The following is a 27,378-nucleotide window of genomic DNA, read 5'->3' on the forward strand; positions in this document are numbered from 1 at the left end:
TGTCTTTTTCTTTTTTCCTCTTTATTCACAAATTGACTGTTAGTGAGGAGATACACAGGGCAGATCAGCAATGCAACTTTTCGTTCAGTTTTTCCAACGCAAACTCGGGAATGGGACTCTTTCCGTAACTTTCTAGCCATCAGGTTCTTGGCCTTCATTTGCACGTCGAAGTCTTTTCCAAAAGGAAACGCGCTGCCTGGCACTCCGCACCCCTCCTGAGTTTTGCGTGGAAAGCCAAGGCAGACAAATGACATCTAAAAACACGGGACTGCATTTTCAAACACAAGACGACAGCAACTCAGATGCTTCTGCTTCAGTTTTTGTCTGTATTACCACAGGAGAATATGTAACACATTCAAGAGATTAATACTCAAGAATGACCTACGGTTTCACATTAAAGGAATCCCAGTAATAAAATGATACATGGAGTAACTGCAGGGAGGTTCAAATGTAAGAAGTGATTCAGGATTCCATTTACACAGGACTGAAACCCCCACAGCATTTAAACACCCAGGAAGTCTGTAGTATTAAATAATAATTGAGAACTCTGAAATGCTGGACATCAGGAAGTACCTTCTGAGTGCAAAAAACAGGTGAAATTTTGTTCAGTATAACTTCAGTGAAGTTTCTTTACACAGAACTACGTATTTTTTAAAAACTGGTAATCCATGTGGGATACACACTAGACTCTTAGACTGTCCAATAAATAGAACGCCACAATGCTTTGTTGTCACACATTAATGAGCTTATAATTCAGGGAAACCCTTTTAGGAAATCCTAGTCTACAGAATGACATGTTCAAATTGTTTGGTCTTATTAATTTTATGAACAAATACCTCTGACTCTTTTATAAATGTTTCATTCTGCCGAACACCATCTTAAAAGATCTGACTTGAATTTTATCAAAATAAATCCCAAGCGCAGTGTGGCCCTCGCGTCTCCGTGTCTCACCGCGGTGTGAACCAGCACACCGACCTTTCCAGCTTTCCCCAGCGCCGGCTCTGACACCCAGGAAGCACGCTGCCCTTCACCAGGCTTCCGGTACGGTGGCCGGTTAGTAGTGGCACGTGGTGTTTCTTAGCATAACCTGCCAAAAGGTGATGATCTCCTTAGAGGAAAACCCATGGGCGGCAATCACACGTCTGAGCTGACAGACATCCAAATGGATTCTGTACAAAAAGAAAAGGTTTGTATCTTCCGGAATATGAATGTCCACTTTCAGCAAATTCAAACAGATCCCAACATACACATCTTCGAACTTGATGGGCTTCACATGACTCATCATCTCGTAGATCCTCGGCACCAAGTCGCGGGACATTATGTAGCCCAAGCCGCTGCAGTAGGGAGGGAACACCTTGAAAGGGTACTCCTGGTAGGAAATGTGCGCTTTTTGGTAAAATCCTCTGTAAGAATAATTATCAATTAGAGGATACCCTGTGAAAAACTTCTCTGAGTGGTTTAAGTTTAAAAGATACTTCACTAAATTACCAGTATTGATAAAAACATCCGTGTCCGTCTTCATGACGTACTTGGCATTGGGGCAAAACTCAGTTACCCACCTGAATGCCATAATGGTTTTCAAGGTCAGGTTATTATACGTGTCTAAAAAATCCTGCCGGATGATGTCCCCATAGAGAAGGTGCTCGTCCTCCAAGGACAAGGCCAACATCCTGTCCTCCCTTGCAGACTGCTGGCCTAGTAAGAAAAATGTAAGCACCTCGTACCCCCACCAAGACTTCTTCTCTCCCCAGGTGACCCGAACGGCCTGTCTGGCTTTCACATCTGAGGGGTGTGAAGTCACAAGGATGACCAGGAACGGGTTCTGATGCGAGCAGTTTGAATGCTCTCGCAGCGTGAAGCGGAAGTCTTGTCTGTAAAGTGGCTCGTACTCATAGAAGTACATCAAGTTCACGCGCTCGATCACATTGTAGTGCGGAAGGCTGAGGTACCACATCACCAGGAAGCTCAGCAGCGACAGCAGCAAGAGGCTCCACTTCAGGGACCTCAGGGACATCCTACCGGGAAGGGCAGTCAGGAGGGCCGGGGCCATCCACAGCGGCTGAGAAGGCCGGCAGGCACAGGTTCTGGAAGGTTTACGGGAGATCCGGTTAGAGCCTACCGCCCAAACACGCTTTCAGTTACAACGATTATTACTCCGGAGAAAGAATAGCACAAAGCCTCCAAAGCAAAACCAGAAGTCCTGATTTAACTGTAAGCAAACGGGTATCAACAACTAGTGGATTTTAGCTTTTCGTATCAAGACAAAGGATAAGCTATATCCTGTATTTTGAACCAAACAGCTTTGCATCCTAAACAAATAACTTTATTATGAAGTACAGTTTTTCCCTAGACACCTAGAAGAACAAAAGAGATAGGTAAGGGTGAGCTTAGCAACACGTGCAAATAAACCAAGTGACTTTCTCGACTGTGGATCTGAGTCTAGCAAATCAGGAAAAAAAAAAAATCCCTGGCGATAATTACTCATGACGGCTGCTGAGATAAAACGAAAGTGGAGCCAGGTGTGGTGGCACAGCCTGTAAGGGAGGCGGAGGAAAAAGAGTCCCAAGTTCTTCACGGCCATCCTGGCCAACTTCCCGAAGCCTAGGCTTAAAAAAAAGATAGAGGTGAAGGCTTCACCCGCGAGGTGAGCCTTCCAGAAACCAGGAAGAATAACCAAGCCCTGAGCTTTAAAATGCGCAGACTATGAAACAGCTTTCCTGCCCCCAAATCACCCCAGGCCCCTTTCACCTCACTGGCTGAGCTGTGTTCAGGCTGGGTAGCAAGTGCGTAAGTTAAAGGCCCATCCTTAGTCCTGAATTCTCACAGGTTTCTCCTCCTGCTCTATTGAGAAGTCAGACACCAAGCCCAACGCCCTCCACACAAGGGACGAACTTTCCAGAAGACCCTTGTTTCCACCACAACCCTGCAACTGCAATGAGGACGCACGGCCATGCGAGCCGGGGCACGGAGACGGCAGGAGCAACCAGGCGTCAGCTCCGCTCCCCATCCCCAGGGCCTCCTGGGCCTCAGGGTGACGTGAGGGCACTCATGAACGTTCACTCCCATCTTCTGCATCAACAGGCTGCGCCTGGCACTAACGATGCCAGAGGACGTAGAAGATGGGAAGAAAAGAACCCCAAGGCGACCGACGCACAGGCATGAGAATGCAGCACAGACTGGCTCCATCAAGAGCCGGGGAGCTTCGTCTGGGGGCGCTGGGAAGGCTTCGTTCGCAGTCGTCAGGGCTCCTGGGGATGCAGCATTTGCTGAGGGGGATGAGCATGAGCGTCACGACGTGAAGGCTTGTCTACTCTGGTCAATTTCGGGTCTCTGGACACGCAGCTCTTCTGCCTTCCAATACCTATGAACATGGCCAGGCCGAGACGCCCTGCCCTCTGCATCCAGCCACGTCCCCTACTCTGCTTGCTTTGGGCCATAATAATCTTTTCTGTCCTCAATGGTTTCTGTAGTCATTTTTTTTATTTTAAAGAGAATAAAAAATAATTTTAAAAAACATCAGAAACTGTACAAAATTTCACTGAACAAGATGGTAAGAATTCAGCAATGGCTGTTATATTGTCCATTGTTGTCTTCACATTAGTTGTTCAGATTACCACACGTAAGCGTGCAAAACTGGTCAAGAAATTAAAAAGAAAACAATTTAAGCATTAGCTGCTCCTTTCAATAGACCAGTAGAAATCAGCAGTATAATTTTCCCAGCTATCCTGTTTATGTACATATTTTTCTCTTCTTTCTCTTTCTTTCTTTCTCTTCTCCTTTTCCTCATCCCAGTTGTTCCTTCTCTTTGAATGGTCCCTTTCCCTTTCACAACATCTATTGTACCTTTCGTATTTTATTTACTCTTTCAGGTTCCTACACTAGGGAGACAATATGATGTTTACACATGTGGGTCTGACTTATTTCACTTATGAGTATGGTCTCTAGTTGCATCCATTTACCTATAAAAGCCTCAAGTTTATCTTTTTTTATAGTTGAGTAATACTCCATGGTATAAAAATACCCCCTTTTCTCCACTCCTCAGTTGATGAGCATTTGGGTTGTTTCCAAGATCTAGTGATGACAAATTGCACCGCTATCATGGAATGTTTAAGCGAACTCCAACTGGTCCCAAGTATATGTGTCTTCCCTCTACACTTGTAGTCCACGACCTCGTTGGCGAGGTCAACTTTTCTCCCAGGTCAAAGTGCAAGATGGAGAGGCCCGCAGCAGAGGGCAAGGACACCGAAGCTTCACACGCAATTCCTGTCCTCACAAGGACTCAGTGGAGGTCGGTCCAGCCTCTTCCCTTTCTTACTACCTGAAGAAAAGCATGCTTCAAAACCACATAGATAGATATGTCTGTTTCTTACCTTCTAGATTTATTTCTTCTGAAAGATCTTCAGTTTCACCAGATGAACACTCAGCAGTATGTACTTATCAAAAATGATGCTTAGGATTTCTGAAAAATATTTAAAAAATTAACAGCATTTACGTATGCGTGGGACTAGGTGTCAAAGGGGAAGGAAAAAGACTCCTCACGCCCCATTCCTTTACGAGCGAAGAACGTTTGTTGAAATAAAAAGTTACAAAAAATACTTCTTGACCACAAAAGTCAGAGTTTACGGCATCCTCATGGAAACGGGCACTTCGCACTGGTGAACAGTACAGACTAACGATTGAAAATAAGTAAGGGCCGTGGACGCAGCTCTGTGGTAGACTGCATAAGGTCCTAGATTTGATCCCCAGCACTGGGGGAGAAACAAACCACTCACAGTGAAGAAGTGGGAAAGGAAATTACCCAGAGACCTTCCGCTGGGAGGCGCTCTCTGGAGCTCTCTGCTCCATGCACGCTCAGAGAAGGAAGGCCCCTCACGCAGATGCTAAATAACAGCCGACCCACTCCCGCCCCTCCCAACACTCACAATGACCAAGACTCATTAATAAACTGGTAAGCAGCAAGCACTTTCCATTAGCCAGTCAGGTTTAAAGACCAGAGGCAGGTGTAAGAAACAGGGAGGTACCAAAATATGTCGCTCCTTACACCAAAAAATAGTCCACAGGGACTAAAGATCATAGAGGGAAGATTACTACGCAGAAACACTCCGAGAGTGCGGATGAACATGTCAATGATCTTGACGAGGGAAAACCTTCCAACTCACTCTACTGTAATCAAACCACCTAGAAAGCATAAGGAAAATTTGAGAATATACTTCAAAAACTTCTAAGTTGAAAAGAGCAAACAGATGCAAACAAAACTGAAAAATATCAGAACATACTGGAGGAAAAATACATTTATGACAAAGAATTTATAAGCCCAATTTAAAAACCAGTCCTTACGATTAAGATAAACACTGAAAGAGAATAAATGACCAAAAAAGCAACCCTCAAAAGAATATAAACGGCCATTGGAACAAGGGAAGCTGTCTGTTAGTCTGGCTCCTGAGTGTACCCTGAAGACCAACGTCTTGTGGGCTTGGTTCCCAGCCATGGCACTCTTGGGAAGGAGCAGAACCGCTAGCCCAATGGTAGCAAACCTCCAGCACACGTGTTATTCGCTTTTCTTTTAAGATAAAAGATGTTAATGTGTGAGGTGTTTTTTCTAAACTAAAACCTCAGTGTTCAGGTTTAACTGTAGTGTTGATTCTTTGCTGTAAGTAAGTGGGCTTGGGGATGTAGTTTGGACACTCATCTCTAAAAGGTTTGCCATCACTGCTCTAGTAAATGGGAACTTTGGTAGATGGGAACCTAGTGAGAGGAACTTACTTAGGTCGCTGGGAGCATGTCCCTCAAAGGGACACTGGGATCCCGCCCCTTCCTGTCTCCGTGTTTCCCAGCCACCCTGAGGTAAACAGGCCCCCTCTGTCACGCACTCCCACCATGATGTTCTGCCTCACCAAAGGCCCAAAAGCAGCAGAGTTGATTGACCACAGACTGAACCCTCTGAAACCGTGGGCCAAAATAAACCCTTTCTCCTTAAAACTTTATTATTTTAGTGTTTTGTCAGTAACAGAAAGCCAACTAACGCAATGTTGAAACACACACACAGAAATACGCTAATAAAATCTCCAACTGGCAAGCTGGAAAGTGACACGACACAGTATGTGTAGGGGGAAAGGCATTCCTACGGGCATTCTCTTGCACCTCCCCTCCTTTTCTCACTTTTTTAACTTCTCCCTTCTTCCCTCTGCCCCTTCCCTCTCCCTTTTCCGCTTCCCCACTTGAACATTTTCCTCCTATTTCACAGCACCTATTACACATTTTGGTCCTTATTTACACTTTTGGTTTCTCACACCAGAGAAATAATGTGGTATTTATGGATGTGTGGGCAATTTATTTCACTTAAGAGTACTGTCTCAAGGTGCGACCATTTACCTAGAAATGCCTCAAGCTTATCCTTCTTCATTACGTATGTAACTTAATCAGCGTGGACTCCGGGACAGATGTGCAAGCTGAAAGCCCCTGAGATGACGGCTCAGCACCCTGTCCGTCATTCCTCTTAATCTTGTCCGGAGACCCAGTGAGAGGCACCGGGCGGAGGTGTACACCTTTGAAGATCTGGATGTGGGGTTCGCCTCTGTGCCTTTTATCTTCCAGTCACCCCAACACCAGTTCATGCCATCTTTCTGTTTCCATCGGCACAGAACCGCTCTGAGCACATCTTCCTGCCATCTTCGATAAATGTAGCTGCCTTTGCCTTTACCATTAGATACACATTTGCAGTTCTTGGCTCACTGTACACAAGAACCTGAATCTGTCAGATCCACCACACAGAATCGTAATTACCTAACTTACATTCACTGCTTTTCATCCCATAAAGGAGCGAGTTGGCCCTCCATATCCACGGGTTCCCTGTGCATAGACTCAACCAAACATAGACAGAAAACATCAGGAAAAAGTGTGTCTGTACTGAAAATATACAGACTTGTTCTTATTCTCTAACAGCAGAGTAAAACAACTCTTTACTTTGCATTAGGGTTTTTTGCTTTTGTTTTTTTGTGACAGGGTCTTGCTATGTACTGCAAGCTCGCCTTGAACTCACTTATGTAGCCCAGGCAGCCCTTGACCTTATAGTGATTCTCCTGCCTCAGCCTCCAGAGTGTGGGGATTGATTACAGGGGTGCGCCAGCACACCCAGCAATGCTGTATTAGGTATTGTAGGTAATTTAGAGGTAAGTATATAGGTTACATACAAACACTGTACAATTTATACATGGGCCAGGCATGGTGGCACATGCCTATAATCTCAGCACTCGGGAGGCTGAGACAGGAGGATCGCTGCAAGTTCGAGACCAGCCTGGGCTACAAAGTGAGCTCAAGGGCAGCCTGAACTGCATAGCAAGACCCTGTCTCAAGAAGACCAATAATAATAATAATAATTTATACATGGATTTGAGCATCAGAGGACTTTGGTTTCAGCACGTGTCCTAGAACCAATCCCTCACAGGTAAGTGAGGGATCAACATGCAGTTTTAAGGCTGTCTGTAGTATCTGTCTAAACACTGCTACTGTTACACAGACAATTCAGTTCTAAAAACCTAGTTTAACACAGGTTACATTCTTTACCCACAATATGATTATATATCAACTTAGGAAACTGAAAACATTTAAAAACGCTTACAGCATAGGGATGTGGCTCAGAGCCGAACACCTGCTCAGCAGAACGAGGCCTTGAGTTTGCTCCCCACCGCTGGAAAAAAAAGAGAAAAACAAAAACCTTTCTCTTTTTTGAAACTCAAAATATTCACACACACACACAGACACACACACACACGGACACACACACACACACACACACACACACACTTCTGTTTAACCCATGAATTTAAGGAGATCAAACTTTATTTTGTAAAACTCTGCAACTGAACACTCACAGCATGAGGCAGCCCCTGAGAGTTACTGGGAAAGCGGGACACAAGTGTTTCTTTTTCATTATCTGCAGTTAAATCAAATCATTCTAGTTGGAAAGGAAAAGCTCTAATTTAAAGTATCAATTATAAATGTAGATGGAATGACAGAAAGACACTCATTTTGTGACATTATTGATTCAAGCACTGATTATCCATCCCTGGTTTGATCATCTAAAGGAAGGCTGGAGGGAAGCTGCACATCCGTATGGTGCCAAAGGAATACTTAAAAGATGACTGTCTGGTTGCGAGGACTGAAAAAATATAAACCTTACACTGGAGGACGAGGGTGTGACTAGCGAGCCCAGCGAGCATCTGTAACAATGTAAGTGGTGGAAAAACACACATTATGTGCCTTCTAATGAGACACAATACGAAGTATGAAATACCACCTCTGACCATCCTAGCCAAAATGTTTAACTGAACTCTTACCAAGTTTACAAGAAATACAGATAAAAGGGCACGCTAAGCAATGCCAGGAAGCAATCAAGCAAATCCAGAAGGCGGAGTTTCCGAGGCAGTGAGCATGGTGGTTTCAGGGAGCAGTGCTGCAAAATAGGGAAGACCCTCGATTAAAAGGTCGAGGGACGCACGCAGTGCAGTGGGTGGCAGTGGCCTGGATCCTGGGGAAATCTGAAGACCTAAGCATTAGGTGACATGCAGCGTTATTAATGTTGTTAAGTGTGATACTGTCAACCGGTTACAAAAGAATATTTTCCGGATAAAGAAAATGTGCTTTAGCTACACAGTGGTACACCAGTCTGCTATAAGAAGGGAAGAAAGTACTAATACACCCTACAACAAATGATGAGTGGAAGAATTCGTAATGTTTATGAACATGCTAAGCAAAAGAATTCAGATGCCAAAGACCACACACTGCATGATTTCTTTTAAATAAAATATTCAGGAAGGGAACAACCTATGAACAGGTTCGTGGTTGCCTAGGTATAGGATCAGGAATTTATGACAAACAGGCATGAAGAAATATACGATGATAATATTTTACAATTTGTCAGTGATAGCTCAACTCTAAATTAAGCAAATATCACTGAACTGAGCACATAAAGTAATTCTGCAATTCTGTAAAATACAATAATAAAGCTGTTAAAAACCACTTTAAGTTTCCTATATAAAGTCATACACTGACATATTTAGGAGCAAAATACCAAGGTATATTTCTAATTTAAGATAATTTAATAACAACAAAGAGTTAACACAAATCCCTTTTGGTAGCTTTCCGTCCAAGAACAAAACAGTAATGCCTCTGCCGAGGGCAATGGAAACACTGACTCAGATTACAATATATTTACTCTCTTGTCGGGAATTTTGATCCTGGAATTTATTTCAGACACAGCTGCATGTGTCCCAAAGGATGTAATATAAGGTCATCCACTGCAACCCTGTTACAGCAAATATAATGAACTGGATTTATGTAAATCAGGCCTTATGGAAAATAATCTTTTACAAATAATGTTGCTCTTAAACATAGAATTGCTTTACCTCTATTTCTGAATCCACTAGATTTCTGTACTGTTATCACACACAAGTAAATCTTACATACCGTAAAATCTGTCCTTTTTATTGTGCTGTTCTATATCTTTTTACAGTCATGTAACCATCAGCACAAACTAGGCAAAAAAACACCTCCAGCACAACAAAAATTCCACTAATGCCCCCTGCAAGAAATCCGTCTTTCCTCCCTCAGGCAACCTCCGGTCAATTTTTTGGTCCCTATTTATAGTTCTCTTTACCAGAATGTCACATAAATGATATCACACCATAAGCACTATGGGGCAGTATGCAATCATACAGTATTCAGACTTTGGAGTTTGGCTTAGTTCATTATCCTTATGAGTGACATATTTTGAAAAAGACAGATTGAACATAAATAAGTACTTAGCTCAAGATGTTAAAAAATAATTTTGTTACTACATAGAAAACAGAAGAAATAAAGCAGAAAAACAAAAATAAAGATATTTGTCACAAAACCACCAAATGTTGGGAATAGAAGGGAAGTTCCTTAATCTGCTACAGGAAATACAGCAACCACCAAGATGAAATTTCAGGAACACTTGTACTAACGTCGGGGGAAAGACCAGAATGCCCACTACCACCCGTGTCGTTCTGGAGACGCCCTCTGACCATCTGTTATGGTTTATGTCTGGGTGTCCCCCCAAAGCCTCACGCGGCCATGGGGCAGGCTTGTAAAGTTTGATTGATTAGGGGTGTGAGAGCTGCACCGGCCCGGGGTGGATAGTTTGCATATGTAAGGGAGAGGAAAAGGGTGCTTGAGGCCATTCCTCCCCCATTCTGCCCTGGTGTGTGCTTGTTGCTTAGCTGTGTTCTGCCACCCTGAGCTGTAGCTCTCTGCCATGTGCCACTCTGCCTTGTAATCTGCCAAGTCTGGACTGAAACCTCCACAAACTGTAAGCAAAATAAACCTTTCCTTCCTTAATTTTGGGCGTCAGGTATTTTGTCCCAGCAACGAGAGAAAAGTAACCAAGACACCATCATAACGAGAAAGAAAACGAGACATTAAAACTTTTAACAAGGAAGAAAAAGTCATTACTTTCACACTGTATAATCATCTACATAGAGAGCTAAGAGGGAGGAAGCTTGGGTATAAAGACCAACAGGTCTACCCAGACGCTGACTGTGAGCTACTAGGTAATACACACATACGCACGTCAGGAACATTAAAACCGAAAACCCAACAGGGAAAGCAGGACAGCAACAAAACCTAAAGCGTCCAATTAAGCTAACAAAAAAAGTGCAAGATTCTGATACAGAAATCCAGATGCTAAGAAACTCTGCTGAAGAATTTAGACACTGTGAATAAACGAGAGACAGCAGGTTCAGTTTTAACTTTCCAAGCCTCTGGCACAGAGGAAACCATTCTGAAAACTCTAGTCCAGCGACACCCTTGTTTTGAGTTGAAAGCTTAGTTTCTGTGAATTCTCAAACAAAAATTTGAGCACAAGTTTGGAGTAAACATGAAGGGGTTCAATCCCTCTGATGTTATTCATTAGTGTTATCTATGAACGCTGAACACGCATGCTGTGCTACTGCAACCCCACTGTGTATTAACCGGGATGTAGGACCTCAAGACACTCGCAAAAGAGGCCCAAGTTCTTCTGACTAAAGGACCCCCCCCCCCAAAAGTCACGCACAAGCTCCTAATAGCGCACTACTGCAAACAGCCCCACCAACGGGGACGGCGCCAATATGCACCCACAGGACAGAGAAATATGTAACTACACATTATCTACCGTGAACCAACTACCATCTCGCACGACAGCATAGAGAATCTCACAACCATTATGCTGAGGGAAAGAAGCCAGACACATAAAGAGCAGGCAGCCCGACTCCATTTACACAAAGCTGTAAAGCAGGCAAACTGACCTGTACCGCTACAGTTCAGGCCACTGGCATCTCAGGAGAGGGCGGAAATACAGCAGAGAGGCCTGAAGGCGACTTTCTGGCCATGCTGCTTCTTGACCTAGACTAGGCCACAGGTGTGTTCGCCTTGATCGTTCACTGCATAGCTTGTGCTTTGCTTTTGTAAGTCACACTTCATTGAAAACATGAACGTGCCAGCGTAGCAGCCGTTTTGCAGACTGGGTACTGCCGTGGTCAGGGCAGGCAGGCGTCTGCACTTTCCACTGGCCTGCGAGCCCAGCTGTGGTGACAGCAAAGTAACTGCTCCCCAGGGCCGGCTCATGTAATCCTCGCGGGAGTCCCACAGATTGAGTGGCTTTTAAAAAACTTCATGATCCCCATTTAACAGGGAGGAAATTAAGGGTTGGAAGAAGGCCACAATTTGCCCAAACTTACTAGCTTGGAGGTGGTGGCGATAACACACGCAGGACTCCAAATGTCGTGTCTCGCCCACCACAGGTGCGAGTCTGCTGTCTGGCTGCTATGTTTTGTGTTCGAGGGAGCCTGCTGCTCTGAGATTTGGATCCACTTTGCAAGGTTGTGGAGCTCAGTCCACATAGTAACCGGGGCTCCCCCTCGTGAGCCGGATGCCCTGGCAGGGATGTAGAGCTTTAGTCCCCACCCCGGCCCTCCACAATCAGAATCTTTTCAACAAATCTCCAGGACATTGTGACACTCCTGTTTGAGAAGCATCACATACCCACTGGGCAGATCACTTAACCTTTTCAAGTTTAAGTTACTGCATCTGTAAAATGGGAGCAGTACTAAGAACTACACGACATAATGTGTGTTAAATACGCAGGATGGGGCTGGCACACAGTACAAGCTAAGGAGATCGTCTACTACTATTAAAGTCTACAGTGCGTGCTTCCTCGAGTTCATTCTTATTTGCCTACATTTTTCTACTTACAAACTCTGCTGGTAGCTCCAAAAAGTATCTGATATGATAGCACATGCTCTATACTACAATTAAATGTGCAAATAAACACTAGTGGGTCCGCCTTCCCCCCCAATCAGCACTCCTTCTCCAGGAGTCCAGGGATTCTGGTTCCTCTAGGATGTCAAGCGTCTGCTCCCCTGAAGTAAACCCCAGAGCACTCTTAGAGGTCCCTACTATCAAAGGCGTACTTTCTATTTCTATAGGCGCCCCTCCTCTGCGATCCTTTTTTCTGCCCCATAGTCCTCCTGCAACTAAGCTTTTTCTTCTTTTTTCTGGGCATGATTTGAATTGTTGAAAGTCCTACAGCAGGCACCTCTAGCAATTGAAGAACAGAATACATCAATGTCTGCCAAGTGAACTTCAGGATATTACAACGGCATCAGGCTACTTTATTTGAGGACTGTACATATTTGATAAGGCTATATCTTTCTACTTATTCTGAAGCATAGCTGGACATATAAAGGGAATCAAATTTTATTTAGTAACTGAACAGTAACTGCTACATTTGCCAAATTTAGTAATGCCTAAAAATAAAATATGCTTTACTCTGTTGGGGCAAACAGAAGCTCAACATTAAAAAGAATTTGTTCTCTACTTTAACTTCTCCTAGCTCTTCATAACTTTAGCAATATCGCTTGCTTGGTCCTGGCACCACAGTAGCATTTTTTTTCATATTTCTATTTGTGTAATGATTAAAACAATCTTCTGGAGTAATCACCAGGGTTATGACATTTATCTCCCAGCTAAGGTGCCCGAGATTTGGTGACCTGCTCCCCAGGGTCTCAGAGCCGTCAGGACAGCCGTGGGACCCCAGGAGTCCTTGTCCCAAAGTGCAGTCTTGTAACCGCTGCACTACAATGCTTCCCTCCTTACTCGTTTTACGCTACTGAACTGTACCTTTATACTTTCCCTATGTGGAGCAGCACTTCTGTACTTCCCCAAGGTGAAGAGTAGTCAGAGCTGAACCAGAACCTTTGAATAAAGGAAAATCCTCAATATAGGTATCATTCACTCTCCATGCAAACCACTCTCAGCTCTTCCCAGTTCTCACCCAGTTACCAGTAACTTCCCCTGCTAGGTCACTTTTCAGCAATCAGAAATGCACTGAAGGGAATAATGTTAATGAATTTATATGTCAAATAACCCTGAATAAGTTGCTGAGCTTCTAGAAATATTAATAAACACTCAGGACACAAAAGCAGTGACCTGTTCAATAGCCAAAGGAATTAAAGTCAGCAGAGTATAGGAATATTTGAATATCCATGTTGGTTATGATACAATTCACACCAGCCAAGACATGGAACAAGCCAAGGTGTCCATCAGCAGATAAGGGGATAAAAAAAAATGCGATATACTTACACAATGGAGTATTATTCAGCCAAAAAGAACAGTATTATGTCATCTGCAAGAAAATGGATAGAACTAGAGATTACCAAGTGTCTCAGTTACTTTTCTTTCCTTGCTGAGAAAAACTACCCAAACACCCAAAATGAAGGAAGGAAAAGTTTATTTAGTTCACAGTGGGCGGAGGTTCCAGTCCATACTCGGCTGGCTCCGAGGCACGGTGGCACAGGGCACAGGGCACAGGGCAACAGTTCATGGCGGTGGAACACAGCAAAAGCAGCAAGAGCAAAAGGGAGGAGTGGCAGTGGGAAGAGCAAGCCTCTTTCCCTCCCTTACATTGTAGGCAGGCTGCCCACCCCAGGGCGGGTGCAGCACTCACACCCATAGTCCCAGCATTGGACCCTGGATCAATCACAAACTCTAGAAGCCTGCCCCATGACTGCATGAGGCTTTAGGGGGACACCCAGACACAAACCATAACACCAACTTTAGTGAAATAAGCTAGGTACAGAAAGACAAGTCACACGTTTTCATGAAATGTGGAGTCAGGGGGCTGGGGATTTAGCTCAGCGGCAAAGTGCCTGCCTGGCAAGTGCAAGGTTGTGAGTTCGGTTCCCGGTACTGGAGAAAAACCAAAAAAAAAAAAAAAAAAAAAAAAAAATGTGGAGTCAGATAACATGAAAGTAGAGGGGCTGGGGATTTAGCTCAGCGGCACAGTGCCTGCCTGGCAAGCGTGAGGTCATGAGCTCGATTCCCAGTACTGGAAAAAAAAAAAAAACACAAAAAGCAAGAAAGTAGAAAAGAGCCTATTGCTAAGAGGAAGGGAATGAGGGGAGATGAGTGAGGGCAACAGAGGAATAGATATGAGCAAAATATAAGCATGTATGAAAATACCACACTGAAACCCAGTATTTAGCCAAGCGTGGTAACATTCATCTGTAAGCCCAGCACCCTGGGAGACTGAGGCAAGAAGATCACAAGTTCAAGTCAAGCCTGGGCAACTTAGGGAGACCCTGTCTCAAAATTAAAAATTTAAAAAGGGCTAAGGATTTGTTTTAGTGAAAAGGGCCTAGATTCAATTTTCAGTATCGCAAAAAAAAAAAACCCAGTATTTTGTAAAATTAATAGACATAAACAAAAAATATATTCAAGGAGAATTTAGATTGAGTGAAATATAAACTAAGTAAGAAAACAAAGCAACAAAAAAGCAGTGACGGCCAGTCCTGGTGTCTGAGTGATCCCTAAGACCCAGCAAAGGGATGAGATTTCCCGATCCCCGAAGACAAGGCTAGCACGCCAGAACATGGACTCCCTTTCCACTCCACCTTCACTGGCGAAGCAGCTGCCAACAACAGTCTGCATCTCCCAGTACCTGCCAAACAACGCTGCCCACCAGTGTATTTGGGGAGAAGCATCAAGAACAAGTTGAGCAGCACCTGCCTTTCTACAAGACTGGAGAGGTTCCATGGAAAAATCTGGATGTCATGAAGGAGGCAATGGTTCAGGCCGAGGAAGCCGCTGCTGAAATCACCAGGAAGCTGGAAAATGGGACAGGATGCACTTGAAGAAGGAAAAGGAGGAAAAGAAGCTGGCTGCACTGGCCGCTCTGGCATCTTCAGAAAACAGCAACAGTACTCCAGAGGAGCACGAAGAGACAGGAAAAACCCAAAAAGAAAAAAAGCAAGAACTCCAGGAGGCTCCTCAGGAGAACAGAATGATCCATCTGTCTCTGTCTCCAAACTCAACAAAAAGAAAATTTTTGTCCAAGGCAGAGTTGATTAGTATGGATTTAGAAGAGACAGCCGGTGGCAATGTAAGTCTGCCCAAGAAGAGGAAGTCTTTACCCAAGGAAGAAACAGCTCGTGAACCAGAAGAGGCAGCCAGGAGTATCTCTAAGAGAAAATTTTCTTCCAAGGAAGAGCCAGTCAGCAGTGGGCCCGAGGAGGCTGCTGCCAGCAAGGGCAGTGCTAAGCAAAAGAAGAAAAAGCTTCAAAGAACATCCCAGAAAGATCAGAATGGATATTCCACGGGTGGTGGGAGTGGGGCGTGCCCCAAGGTGACATTTCCCACCCCGTGCCCTAAATCCCAGTAAATAAAAACAAATCTGCACAACCACAAAAAAAGCAGTAAACATCAGCAGCTCACTAAAACCACGTGTCTAACCTCATCCCATGTTCAATAGGGTCCCTCTGAGAGAAGGTCAAGGGATGCCTTGATAACACACAAATTCTGGGAAGAGTTGTGCACTGAGAGGCTGTTCTGAACAAGACAGAAAAATGTGAGTCTAATGATGGTGGCTGAATGATTTCAAAACTGGCTGATTGGCAAAGCACTTGCCTGGCAAGTGCAAGGCCATGAGTTCAATCTCCGGTACTGAAAAAAAAAAAAAAAAAAAAAAAAAAAAAAAAAAAAAAAACAACTTCAAAAAAAAAACCTGGCTGATCCACTAGAGAAGGGTTTAATTAGTTTAGCAATTTGTAAAACTGTTCAATTTTTAAAAATGAATCTGTACCTCTCCCCCACTAGCATGGGAGCCAGGCTGAGTGCCAGAAAGCTTCAGGAGCATCAGCAACCACAACCTGCCCCCACAAACCATCGTGGGACTGAGGCTGTGTCCCAGAAAACCTTCCGATCTTTGAAAATGACAAAACGAAGGAGCAAAATGCAATCACAGACCTCCACACCACCCAAAACAAGTCCAGGAGACATCCACACAGAAGAGCCTCGAAGTCATACAGCTAAAATTTCTGAAATGATAGCAACTGAAGTAAAGAAACAACTTCATCAGGCCATAGAAGACATCATATCAGAACTAATCTCTCAGGTAAAGAAATGACAACAAAAAGGAAAGAACTGCTTAGCACCTCTAAAGAAGACACAGATGAAAAATAGAGAAGCACAGAAAAATGATGGAAACCTTGAATGAAAAATAAAGGAAAGAATTGTAATGCATCAAACAGATTCAAAGAGATAGCCAGGAAATTAAAAATTCCATTGAAAGCTGGCAAAATCACTTGAACAAAGCTGAAGACAGACTTTGAGACCTTCAAGAGAACATTGCAGATAACAATTGTAAAAGGAAGGATCTCTTAAAATTAACAAGGAACCAGGAAATAACAACTCAACAGCTGCAAGATTATGCAAAGAAAAATAATGTAAGATTAACAAGTATCAGCAAAACAACAGTCAACACAAATGACATAAAAACATTTGCGGAAAAAACAGCACAAAATTTCCCAAGCATGGATAAAGAATCTGACATACAGTAAGTGATGCATATAGAACTCCAATTAGCCATAACCAAAATAAATCTACACCCAGACATGTAATAATCAAGATTCCAGAAATTCAACAAAAGAACAGAATATTAAAAGCTGGGAGAGAAAAGAAATAGATCATCTATAAAGGAAAGCCCATAAGAATCACAGCAGATTTCTCAACACAAACCATAGAGTCAAGAAGAGCTTAGTGTGAAGTGTTTCAGGTCCTGAAAGAAAACAATTTCCAACCCAGACTGATGTATACTGAAAAACTATTCTTCAAAATGAATGGAGAAATACTGTATGTCCAGGATGAAGAACACCTGAAGAAATTCATGAGTGCCAAACCAACCCTACAAAGAGTCCTAAAACATATTCTAGAGATAAATATAACCACAATTTTAAGAACAACAATAGAAAACAACCACCAAGCAGGGCAAGCAATTAAACAGAGGGGAAAATGGAAGAACCCACAGCAGGAAAATAACATGACAAAGATAAGCCAGTACATATCAGTTATAATCATCAATGTAAAAGAAGCAAACTGGCAGAGTGAATCAAGAAACAAAATCCAACAATATACTGTATACAAGAAACACATTTAACTCAAGAGGAAATTTGTAGACTGAAAGTCAAAGGCTAGAAAACAATATTCCATGCAACAGGAACCCAGAAAAAAGCAAGGGTATTTATTCTGTTTGCAGACAAGGTGAAATTCAAACCAAGAATGATCAGAAAAGAGAAAGGTCAGTACATACTTGTTAGGGGAAAACTGCAAGAGGAAGGGATAACAATCATAAATATCTATGCACCAAATACAGGAGCACCAAACTATATAAGAGAAATTTTAACAGGTGAAATATCAAATAAACAGTAACACAATCATCATGGGGGATTTTAACACTCCGTCACAAAGAGACAGATCAACTAGACAAAAAAATCAGCAAAGAAATAACACAGCTAAACCAAATGGGTGAACAAATGGACTTAGTAAACCTTTAGAGAGCATTCCACCCAACAGCATCAAAATACAAATTTTTCTCAGCTGCACATGAGACATTCTCTAAAATAGACAATATACTAGCACATAGAACATACTTAAGGAAATGCACAGAACTGAAATTATCACATGCATACTTATCTGAGAATAGTGCAATGAAATTGAGAATTACTGACAAAAGAAATCACAAAACTCCATAAACACATGCAAATAAAACAACAGCCTCCTGAACAACCAGTGGGTCACAAATGAAATTAAAGAAGAAATTAAACAATATTTACAATCAAACAAAAATGCAGATAAAACTTACCAGAACCTGTGGGACGCAATGAAAGCAGTACTCAGAGGGAAATTTATAGCAGCGAACTCCCACATCAGGAAAACCAAATGAGCAAAAATAAAGTCTTATGCTACACCTCAAGCTTCTGGAAAAAAGAACAGCAAGTCAAGCCCAAAGACCAAAGAAGGCAGGAAATTATAAAGACCAGAACAGAAATTAACACAATGGAGACTAAGAAAACAATATAAAGAATTAATGAATTGAAGAGTTGGTTCTTTGAAAGAATAAAATTGATATACCCTGGCCAACCTTATCAAAAAAAGGAAATAAAAAACTCAAATTCATGCAGTAAGTAATGAAAAAGATGAATTCACTACGGATTCTATAGAAATTCAGATCATCAATACCTACTTCAAAAATCTTTACTCTCAAGGATGGAAATGAACAGATTCTAGATACACAGCGGTTACCAAAGCTGAATGAAGAAGATACAGAAATCCTGAATAACTCAACATCAGCCAATAAAATTGAAAATTTTAACTGTTATGGTTTGTGTCTGCATGTCCCCCAAATCCTCATGCAGTCATGGGAGGTGGGGCTTCTAGAGTTTATGACTGATCCATGGTCCAATGTTGGAATTATGGATGTGAGTGTTACACCTGCCCTGGGGCAGATAGTTTGCATACAATGTAAGGGAGGGAAAAAGGCTGCTTGCTGCCACTCCTCCCTTCTCCCTCTTGTTGCTTTTGCTATTTTCCTCTGCTGTGAATGGTTGCCCTCTGCCATGTGCCACTCTGCCTTGGAGCCAGCTGAGTATGGTCTGAAACTTGCACAAACTGTGAGCTAAATAAACCTTTCCTTCCTTAATTTTGGGTGTCAGGTATTTTATCTCAGCAAGGAGAGAGAAATAAGACAGAATTTGGTACCAGAGAAGTGGGGTTGTTGCTGTGACTATACCTGACTATACCTGACTATGTAGTTCAAGAGCCTTTGGAAATGGCTTGTGGGAAGTGTTTGGAAAGATTCAGGGATGTCACTTAAAAAAGTAGAGCTGAAGGCCTTTGGCTGTTCTGTATGGAAGATTCTGTTCGGAGCTCAGAAGACCAGAAGGCTGGTAGAAATGCTGCCAGTAAAGACTGCGTTTGGGAGGTTTCTGCTGGGAAGAAGGACTGCATTGGGTGCTGCATCCTAGATGATGTATGTTATGGCTTGGCAGAAAGTTTGTCTGCATTTTGTTCATGTCCCGAGACTTTGCCTGACACTGAGATTAAGGGAGGTGGACTAATTAATCTGGTAGAAGAAATTTCAAGGCAGTCTAATGTTGAGGCAGTGGCATGGCCGTTGTTGGGTGCTTTTGGCCAGATTTATATTGCAAATCAAGAGCAAAGAGCCCAGCAGGGTGATTTAAAATGTGAGTCTGGCCAGAAAGGAAGCTCAAGTAAAGCTGTGGACTGCAAAGATAAGGCTGAGGAGATCTCCACTGCTGACAAAGAACAAGAGAATGGAAAAGATGGCCTGAGGGCATCACAAGAAGCAGCAAGTCTCCACCTTTTGCAGCCTCAAAACTGCAAAGGTGAGAAAGACTTTGCTTTCAGAAAAAAGCCACAGAGCACCATGTTCCAGAATGGTGGTGGCAGCTGCACCAGGTTCCACAATGGCGGCAGCATAGAGAAGTTGATCCTCAGAATCAGGTTTAGAGTACCCAGCAATCCAAGCACTTGACTCCTATGGCCAAGAGAGAGGAAAGCTTGGCGACTGCTCCAGGTGGCAGCAGACCTTGGCACCATCACATGGCACTGGTTTTAGATGCATGAAGAATGCAAGAGTTCTGAGGTTAGAAGGGCTTCCACCTAGACTTCAGAAGGCCTGGGAGGCCAGGCAGTGTGCCCCTGAGAGGGCAGTGTGTGAAGCTGTGAGGGAGAAGCCTAAAGGGCAGTGGAGACCTCAGAAGTTTGCAAAAGCCAGGAATGTGGATTGTCTAAGCAAAGCTGCAAGGAGGGAGCAAAGTGAGCCTAAGAGAGAAGCCCTAGGAGCCACAACCAGCAGAAGTGCCATAGGGGCAGTGTCATGCAAGCCCTTTGGAGCTCACAATGTGCCACAGATTGCGTCAAATGCTGGACATGGAATTACAGGACATAATGTTAGCCCTGCTGGATTTTGGACTTGCTTTGGTCCCAATGCTCTGTATACCCATTTGTACCTTTTGGAATGGTAATGTTTATTTTGTGCCATTGAATGTTGGAAGTGTTTAACTTTTCATTTGTATAGCAGCTCACAGCCAAGAGTTTGCCTTACATCTGGGAAGAGAAATGGTACTTGGACTTTTGAGCAGTGCTGAAACTGTTAGGACTTTAGCAACTCTTGCAAACTGACTAAATGCTGTTTGTATAAAGGGATGTGCATGAGTCTTTGGACAGCCATGGGCGGAATGTCATGGTTTGTGTCTTCATGTCCCCCCAAATCCTCATGTAGTTATGGGGGGGCTTCTAGAGTTTATGATTGATTCATGGTCCAATGTTGGAATTATGGATGTGAGTGCTACACCTGTCCTGGGTAAGATAGGTTGCATACAACATAAGGGAGAGAAAGTGCTTGCCGCCACTTCTCCCTTTTTGCTCTTGTTGCTTTTGCTATTTTCCTCCACCATGAATTGTTGCCCTCTGCCACGTGCCACTCTGCCTTGGAGCCAGCCGAGTATGGACTGAAACCTCCACAAACTGTGAACTAAATAAACCTTTCCTTCCTTCATTCTGGGTGTCAGGTATTTTATCTCAGCAATGAAAGAAAAGTAACTGAGACACCAACAAAGAAAAGCTCAGGTCCTGATGAATTTACAGCTGAATTATGTAAGAAATTTACAGAAGATTTAATGCCAATTCTTCTCAAACTCTATAATGAAACTGAAAGGGAAGGAATTCTCCCTAATTTGCCTCCCCTGCAGGCAACTATTACCCTAATACCAAAACAGAGAAAGACCCAACAAAGACAACTGCAAGCCAATCTCATTAATGAACACAGATGCAAAAATTCTCAACAAAACACTGCCAAACAGAATGCAACAAATCATTGAGAAGATTATACACAATAACCAAGTGGGATTCATCCCAGGAATGCAGGGATGGTTCAATATACACAAATCAATGTCATACACTGTATCAACAGAGCCAAAGACAAAAATCACATGATCATCTTAATAGATGCAGAAAAAGCTCTTGATAAAGTCCAACACTCATGCATGATAAAAACCCCACATAAAATAGGAACAGATGGTCTTTCCCTCACTCTGATCTAAGCCATCGATGACAAACCAACAGCCAACATCATACTAAATGGACAAAAACTGAAAGCTTTCATTTTAAAATTAGGAATAAGACAAGGATGTCCATTGTCACCACTCCTATTGAATACAGTTCTGGAAATATTAGCCAGGGCAATTAGACAAGAGAGAGAGAAATAAAAGGAATAAGGATAGGAAAGGAAGAATTGAAATTATTATTTCACAGATGATATGAGACTGTATACAGAAGACCTCAAAAAAGGCTTATAAATTTAATAACCAAATTCAGTATTGCAACTAGATATAAAGTCAATACTCAAAAATCAACAGCATTCCCGTACACAAACAACAAACAGACTGAGAGGGAAATTAGGGAAATTACATCTTTCATAATAGCATCTAAAAAAATGAAATACTTAGGAATCAAGTATTTTAAGAAGTAAAAGATCTATACAGTGAAAATTACAGTACTCTGAAAAAAGAGATGGAAGAGGATTTCAGAAAATGGAAAGATATTCCTTGCTCATGGACAGGAAGAACCAACATTGTGAAAATGGCCATACTCCCAAAATTGTTGTACAGATTCAATGCAATCCCAATTAAAATACCATTAGTATACCCCCAGATCTACAGAAAACATTCCTAAAATTCATCTGGAACTCAAAGAGGCCTACAATAGCAAAAGCAATCCTGGGCAACAAAGGAAAAGCAGGAGGCATCACAATCCCTGACTTGAAATTATACTACAAAGCTACTGTGATAAAATTAGCATGGTACTGGCAAAAAAGCAGACCTGAAGATCAATGGAACAGATTAGAAGATGCAGAAACAGCTACAAACACACTCAGCCACCTCATCTTTGATAAAGGGGCCAAACACATTCACTGGAAGAAATATAGTTTCTTTAATAAATGGTGCTGGAAAAATTGGCTCTCCATATGCTGAAGACTAAACCTAGACCTGTATCTATCACCATGCACTAAACTAAAGTCAAAGTGGATGACAGCTCTAAATATTAACATGGAAACACTAAATGTATGAGAATAGAAAGTAGGTAGAAATCTTGAATACACAGCGGTAGGTAGAGAGTTCATGAACAAAAACCAAACTGCAAGTGAAATACTTCAAGGAATCAACAACTGGGATCTCATCTTACTGAAAAGCATCTGCACTTCAAAAGAAATCACCAACACAGCAAAAAGAAAACCCATGGATTGGGAAAAAATTTCAGCCAACTGTCCCTCAGACAAAGGACTTATATCTATAACATAAAAAGAATTAAAACAAATCAGGCCTCCAAAATTCAAAAACCCAATACAAAAATGGACATCTGAGATGCATACACACTTCTCAGATGAAGAAATACAAATGGCAAACAAATACATGAAAAAATGTTCAACATCACTGGTCATTTGAGAAATGCAAATTAAAACACTGAGATTCCACCTCACCCCAGAAAGAATGGCTATCAGCAAGAAATCAACCAATAGCAAATTCTGGAGGGGATGTTAGGAAAAAGGAACCTTCTCCACTGCTGGTGGGAGTATAGACTGGTGAAACCACTGTGGAAATCAGTGTGGGGATTCCTCTAAAAACTAGGATTTGAGGTCCCAGTTAACCCAGCTATTCCCCTTCTGGGTATTTTCCCAGAAGAACTGAAAACATCATACCACAGCAGAATATGTGCACCCATGTTTATAGCAGCACAATTTATAATAGCTATATCTTGGAAACAACCCAAATGCCCATCCACTGAGGAATGGATAAAAATGATGTGGCATTTTTATACAATGGAGTATTACTCAGCTATAAAAAAAATAAACTCAAGGCTTTTATAGGTAAATAGATGCAACTAGAGCCTATACTCATAAGTCAATTAAATCAGACCCACATGTGTAAACACTGTATTGTCTCCCTAGTGTAAGAACCTGAAAGAGGAAATCAAACCCAAAATGTACAACAGTTAATATGAAAGGAAAAGAAATTGCTCAAAGGAAGGAACAACTGGGATGAGGGAAAGGAGAAAAAGAAAGAAAGAGGAAAAAAAAAAATATATATATATGGATAGCTGGGATAATTGTACTGCTGATGTCTAATGGTTTATTGAAAGGAATAGCTAATGCTTAAATTTTTTGGACCAATTTTGCATGCTTATATCTCATAATCTGAACAACTAATTTGAAGACAACAATATGCAATATAACAACCATGGGTGAATTCCTACCATCTTGTCTAGTGAAACTTTGTATCGTTTCTAACTGTTTTTTGTTTGTATTATTTATTCTCTTTAATTGTTTGATCAACCTTGCATTCCTACATCTGGTAACCTGAGCAACTTCGTTGAAGGTAACAACATGTAAAGTAAGAACCACTCCTATCATTTTGTTTTGAAACTCTGTATCATTTTTATTGTTTTTCCTTTGTTTTGTTTTATTTTTGTCAATGTTGTTATTTTGTTACTATTTTTTTATTCTCTTTAAAAAATAATGCATCTAAATTTATTGAGTTTAAGGAAATTTAAATTTATTGAGTTTAAGGAAAAAAAAACCCACATTGAATCCATTCAAAGTATTCACTGAGTTTTAGAAAAAACCCATTCTGTGACCAGCACATATTTTCAGCAGGAGGGAGTAGAATACACTCACTCCCTTGCCTTTGCCCAGTTCTGTGAGATCTGGCTGGCTGAGCAGGGCTTCCCTCACACGTATCTGAGCTTTCACTGTAGCCTCAGGGAAATCCAAGCTGCTGCCTCAGTGTGCTGAGGGAGAAAACATCTGGGTTTTTAAAGAATTTTTAAAAGGTACATTATTTGCTGTTTACAAAGAAAGTACCTTCTTGTAAGTAGAACAATCTCTGTGTATGGAAATCTTTTGCAGGTTTTGCGGTTGCGACCAGCAGGGTCCTGAGGCTGAGAAAAACGAGGAGCAAACCAAAACCAGCAGGCCTTGAGAAGGGAAACTGTGCTGTCATTTTCTCCCTGCTTTCTCCCCACCTACACCTGTGTCCAACAAAAACAAGAACTGCACTCTTAGTGAGTGACAGTACAGGGTAGGATTTGGTGCAGAAGGCAAAGGGGGTTTGGGGAAGCCACGCAAATCTGTAGTACTTCCTTGCAATTTATCGAGTATTTTTCACAATACCAGAAAACGGAGGGGCTGGGGATTTAGCTCAGCGGCAAAGCACCTGCCTGGCAAATGCAAGGTCGTGAGTTCGATTCCTTTTGGAAGAAAAACCAAAAAACAAAAACAAACAAAAAAAACAGAAAATGGGTGCTGCTATCAATCCCATTTTTCAGAGACCTGTGCAGGCCATGGAGAGGCAGATCCACAACCCCAACCTAAACCCTTGCTGGGCCTCCGCCAGAGCAGTGCCAGCTGGGAGCACAACCTCACAGCTTCTTCAGACTCCAGGCGAGGAGGAAGACACACTTCTGCACTGGGCCAAGGGCCTGCGAGTACTGCTCGGTGGAGCAGCTCTGGTGGAAAATGTAAGAGGATGACCAGATCGAGGAAGCCAGCAAAACCGGAGTAACAAGCACACAAATCAAGCAGATCAACATCAAGATAAGCTGGGCTTCCTGTCCCTGCTTTGTTATAAACACTTTTACCCACTGCAAGAAGACGACAGGGGAAGCCGCTCTAGTTAACATTTGATCGCATCACTACCTTCCCTTAGGAACATTACCGACCTTCGCCAATCTTGTCTGTCACGTTAAGTCATCAACGACCCCTTCCTAGGTTATCTGGAAGTATTTTACTCGTTCATTTGATATGCCAGACCTGTGTTCCAGGCCAAGGCAGCAGGGAGAGGTGTTTAGAAACGTTTTTTAAAAATCTGTACATGTTTAAAACAGACAAAATTTTTCCATGAATATTTCAAGTCCACGGCTGGTTGAATCTTGGATATGGGACGTGAGGGCCCGGAGCTCTGACTGTATTTGCAAAACACGCCCTGGTGGGAAGTGTACGCTCCAGTTCCCCGAGAACGCACACGGTGGGACACCAACAAGCCTCCCAAGATCTCTCTTCTCGGTTTCCTCATGACTCCAAAGGGACCCCCGGCTAGCTGATGTGCTCCCTACACGGACTGGCTCTGGGGCGAGGCAGGGCTGATGAATATTATCCGGACTGTGGATGAAATAGCAGGGAAATAGGCCCTGGCTTTCTAGTCATCTACTTGTGTGTAGATTCACAAATATGTAGGACTGAAAATAATCTGCTCTAGTTATCTAATTTTTATTCTTTAATGTCTGAATGCCTCCAGGAGAACTCATTTCCTGAGAAGCACCCCCCCCATCAAGATGTTCTGTAACTTCACTTTACAAACTGCGTAATTCTACCTCATACCCTTATGTCCCCCTCCTCTAACTCACAATATGCCAGGATCCCTGTAACAAAAAGCATTTGGACTGTAACGAAAGCAAATCAGTGTTTGCGATATGGAATCTTTAGGAAAATCAAATCACTGTCCCTAATGCCCAAAGAGACGCTGCCAAAGAGCATGCTGAACTGTCATTTCTGAGCGCTTGTGTTCCGAAAGGTCATGCAAGCACCCCGTCTGATCCCCGTGTTGACCTCAGCCAGGAAGCTGTGCAGGGTGGGTACTTACCACACAGTGGGGACCTACTGTCAAGCCATGATGAGCAACAACCGCAGCAAAAGTGCTAACAGAAAAACACACGGGGCATTATCTAGCGGTGGAAAAAATAAAGGCACTTCCTAAAATGACATCGACCTGTATCATCCAAGAGCACACAGCACAAAGCTGGAGTCTGGGCTCTGGGGGAGGCAAATCAATCACCCCGAGGGAAAGGAAAACGTGCAGTGGAGGATTTTTTAGAAACAAAAAAAAGCTGAGTCTGAGCTTGAAGTTAAATACGACCCACAAACTTGAGTTTATGTGGTCGCCATTATCCTGAGGTAGCATAATATTTTAATAATAATTTCATTTTTAATAAAAGTATGTATTACCCAAAATAGGAGAATTTCAATACCGGACCTCTTCAAACCCCTCGGGGAAAGAAACACCAGAATATACTATAACAAACTCGGAGCCCAGTCAATGGTATCTGAAACCCGTACAGGGCACTACGGTGGCACGATTGTTAAAGTATAAATAAGATAAACTTACCCGTTGCGTTTCAGATGAGGGTAAATCGCTAGCTGAGATTTCTTGTGGTTGTCTACACTGCACTCCTTAAAGCCCTCAGGTTCGCCGTGAGCCAGGAAGAGAAAAGCAGAAAAAGATAACGTAAGAACAACATCCGCACTTTGACATCTGAGTCAATATTCTACACGCAGCAAATTGCTATAGAAGCCAGGTGTTAGATATCAGCGCTTTTTGCATGTCTGGCAAAGCCTTGACTCTTTCTCCTGCCTCCATGTTCTAATCTGGAATTATTTGGACTCTGCCCTGATAAGAGACCTTTAGGGCTGAAGTCACACAGCGGCCACTCCTTGTGAGTGAACCTTTTAGTTTAACGGCGGGGAAGAGTCGGGGACTGTCCTTCATTGGCTGACAGCCGCTCAGTGCGCGCTCTTACCGGGCACTGACACATGCTGAGCGCACACGCAGCTCCCGCCCGGTGCCCGACACCCCGCGAGAGCTACAGCGCACAACGTCCCCGGTTGAAAACCATGAACTCCAGTCTTTCCTACCCCTGGAAACAGAAAAGGGAGACGGCACAGACAGAGCTGGCGTGGCCATTTCCTCCTGCGCAGCAGCTCTTCGTAGCACGCCGTCCTCCCGGCTGTTCCTCTTTGCAAAGCCCACCTCGGGCCTGCAGAAGCCCCTTCTAGTCTAGCAGTGGGAGGCGAAAAGAAGGCCGAGCCAAGCACCGAATGTACTTGCTGCCGCCCTCTTTCCTCGCGGTCTGAAGTCGGGCTCCCAGCCCCGCACCTCACGATCGGTGTCCTGACACAGCCGCGGCGGTGAC

The 27,378-nt window shown here is 42.9% G+C and overlaps 1 protein-coding gene and 1 pseudogene across 5 annotated transcripts; one reads left to right on the top strand and one right to left on the bottom strand.

Annotated features, from left to right (window-relative positions):
- On the bottom strand, positions 1-27,378 carry B3galnt1 (beta-1,3-N-acetylgalactosaminyltransferase 1 (globoside blood group); the record flags this gene model as incomplete). 5 transcript variants are annotated; one of them, XM_013518678.1, is given in 6 exon segments in its annotated part: positions 1-2,084; positions 4,371-4,459; positions 7,619-7,687; positions 13,642-13,684; positions 26,052-26,106; positions 26,574-27,378. In XM_013518678.1, a coding segment is annotated over 1 exon segment (996 nt). In that variant the 3' UTR covers positions 1-1,054.
- On the top strand, positions 14,997-15,933 carry LOC102006513 (annotated as a pseudogene).

The sequence above is a fragment of the Chinchilla lanigera genome, unplaced genomic scaffold, assembly GCF_000276665.1.
Source record: "Chinchilla lanigera isolate Chin_1 unplaced genomic scaffold, ChiLan1.0 scaffold00047, whole genome shotgun sequence".
NCBI classification, from domain to species: domain Eukaryota; kingdom Metazoa; phylum Chordata; class Mammalia; order Rodentia; family Chinchillidae; genus Chinchilla; species Chinchilla lanigera.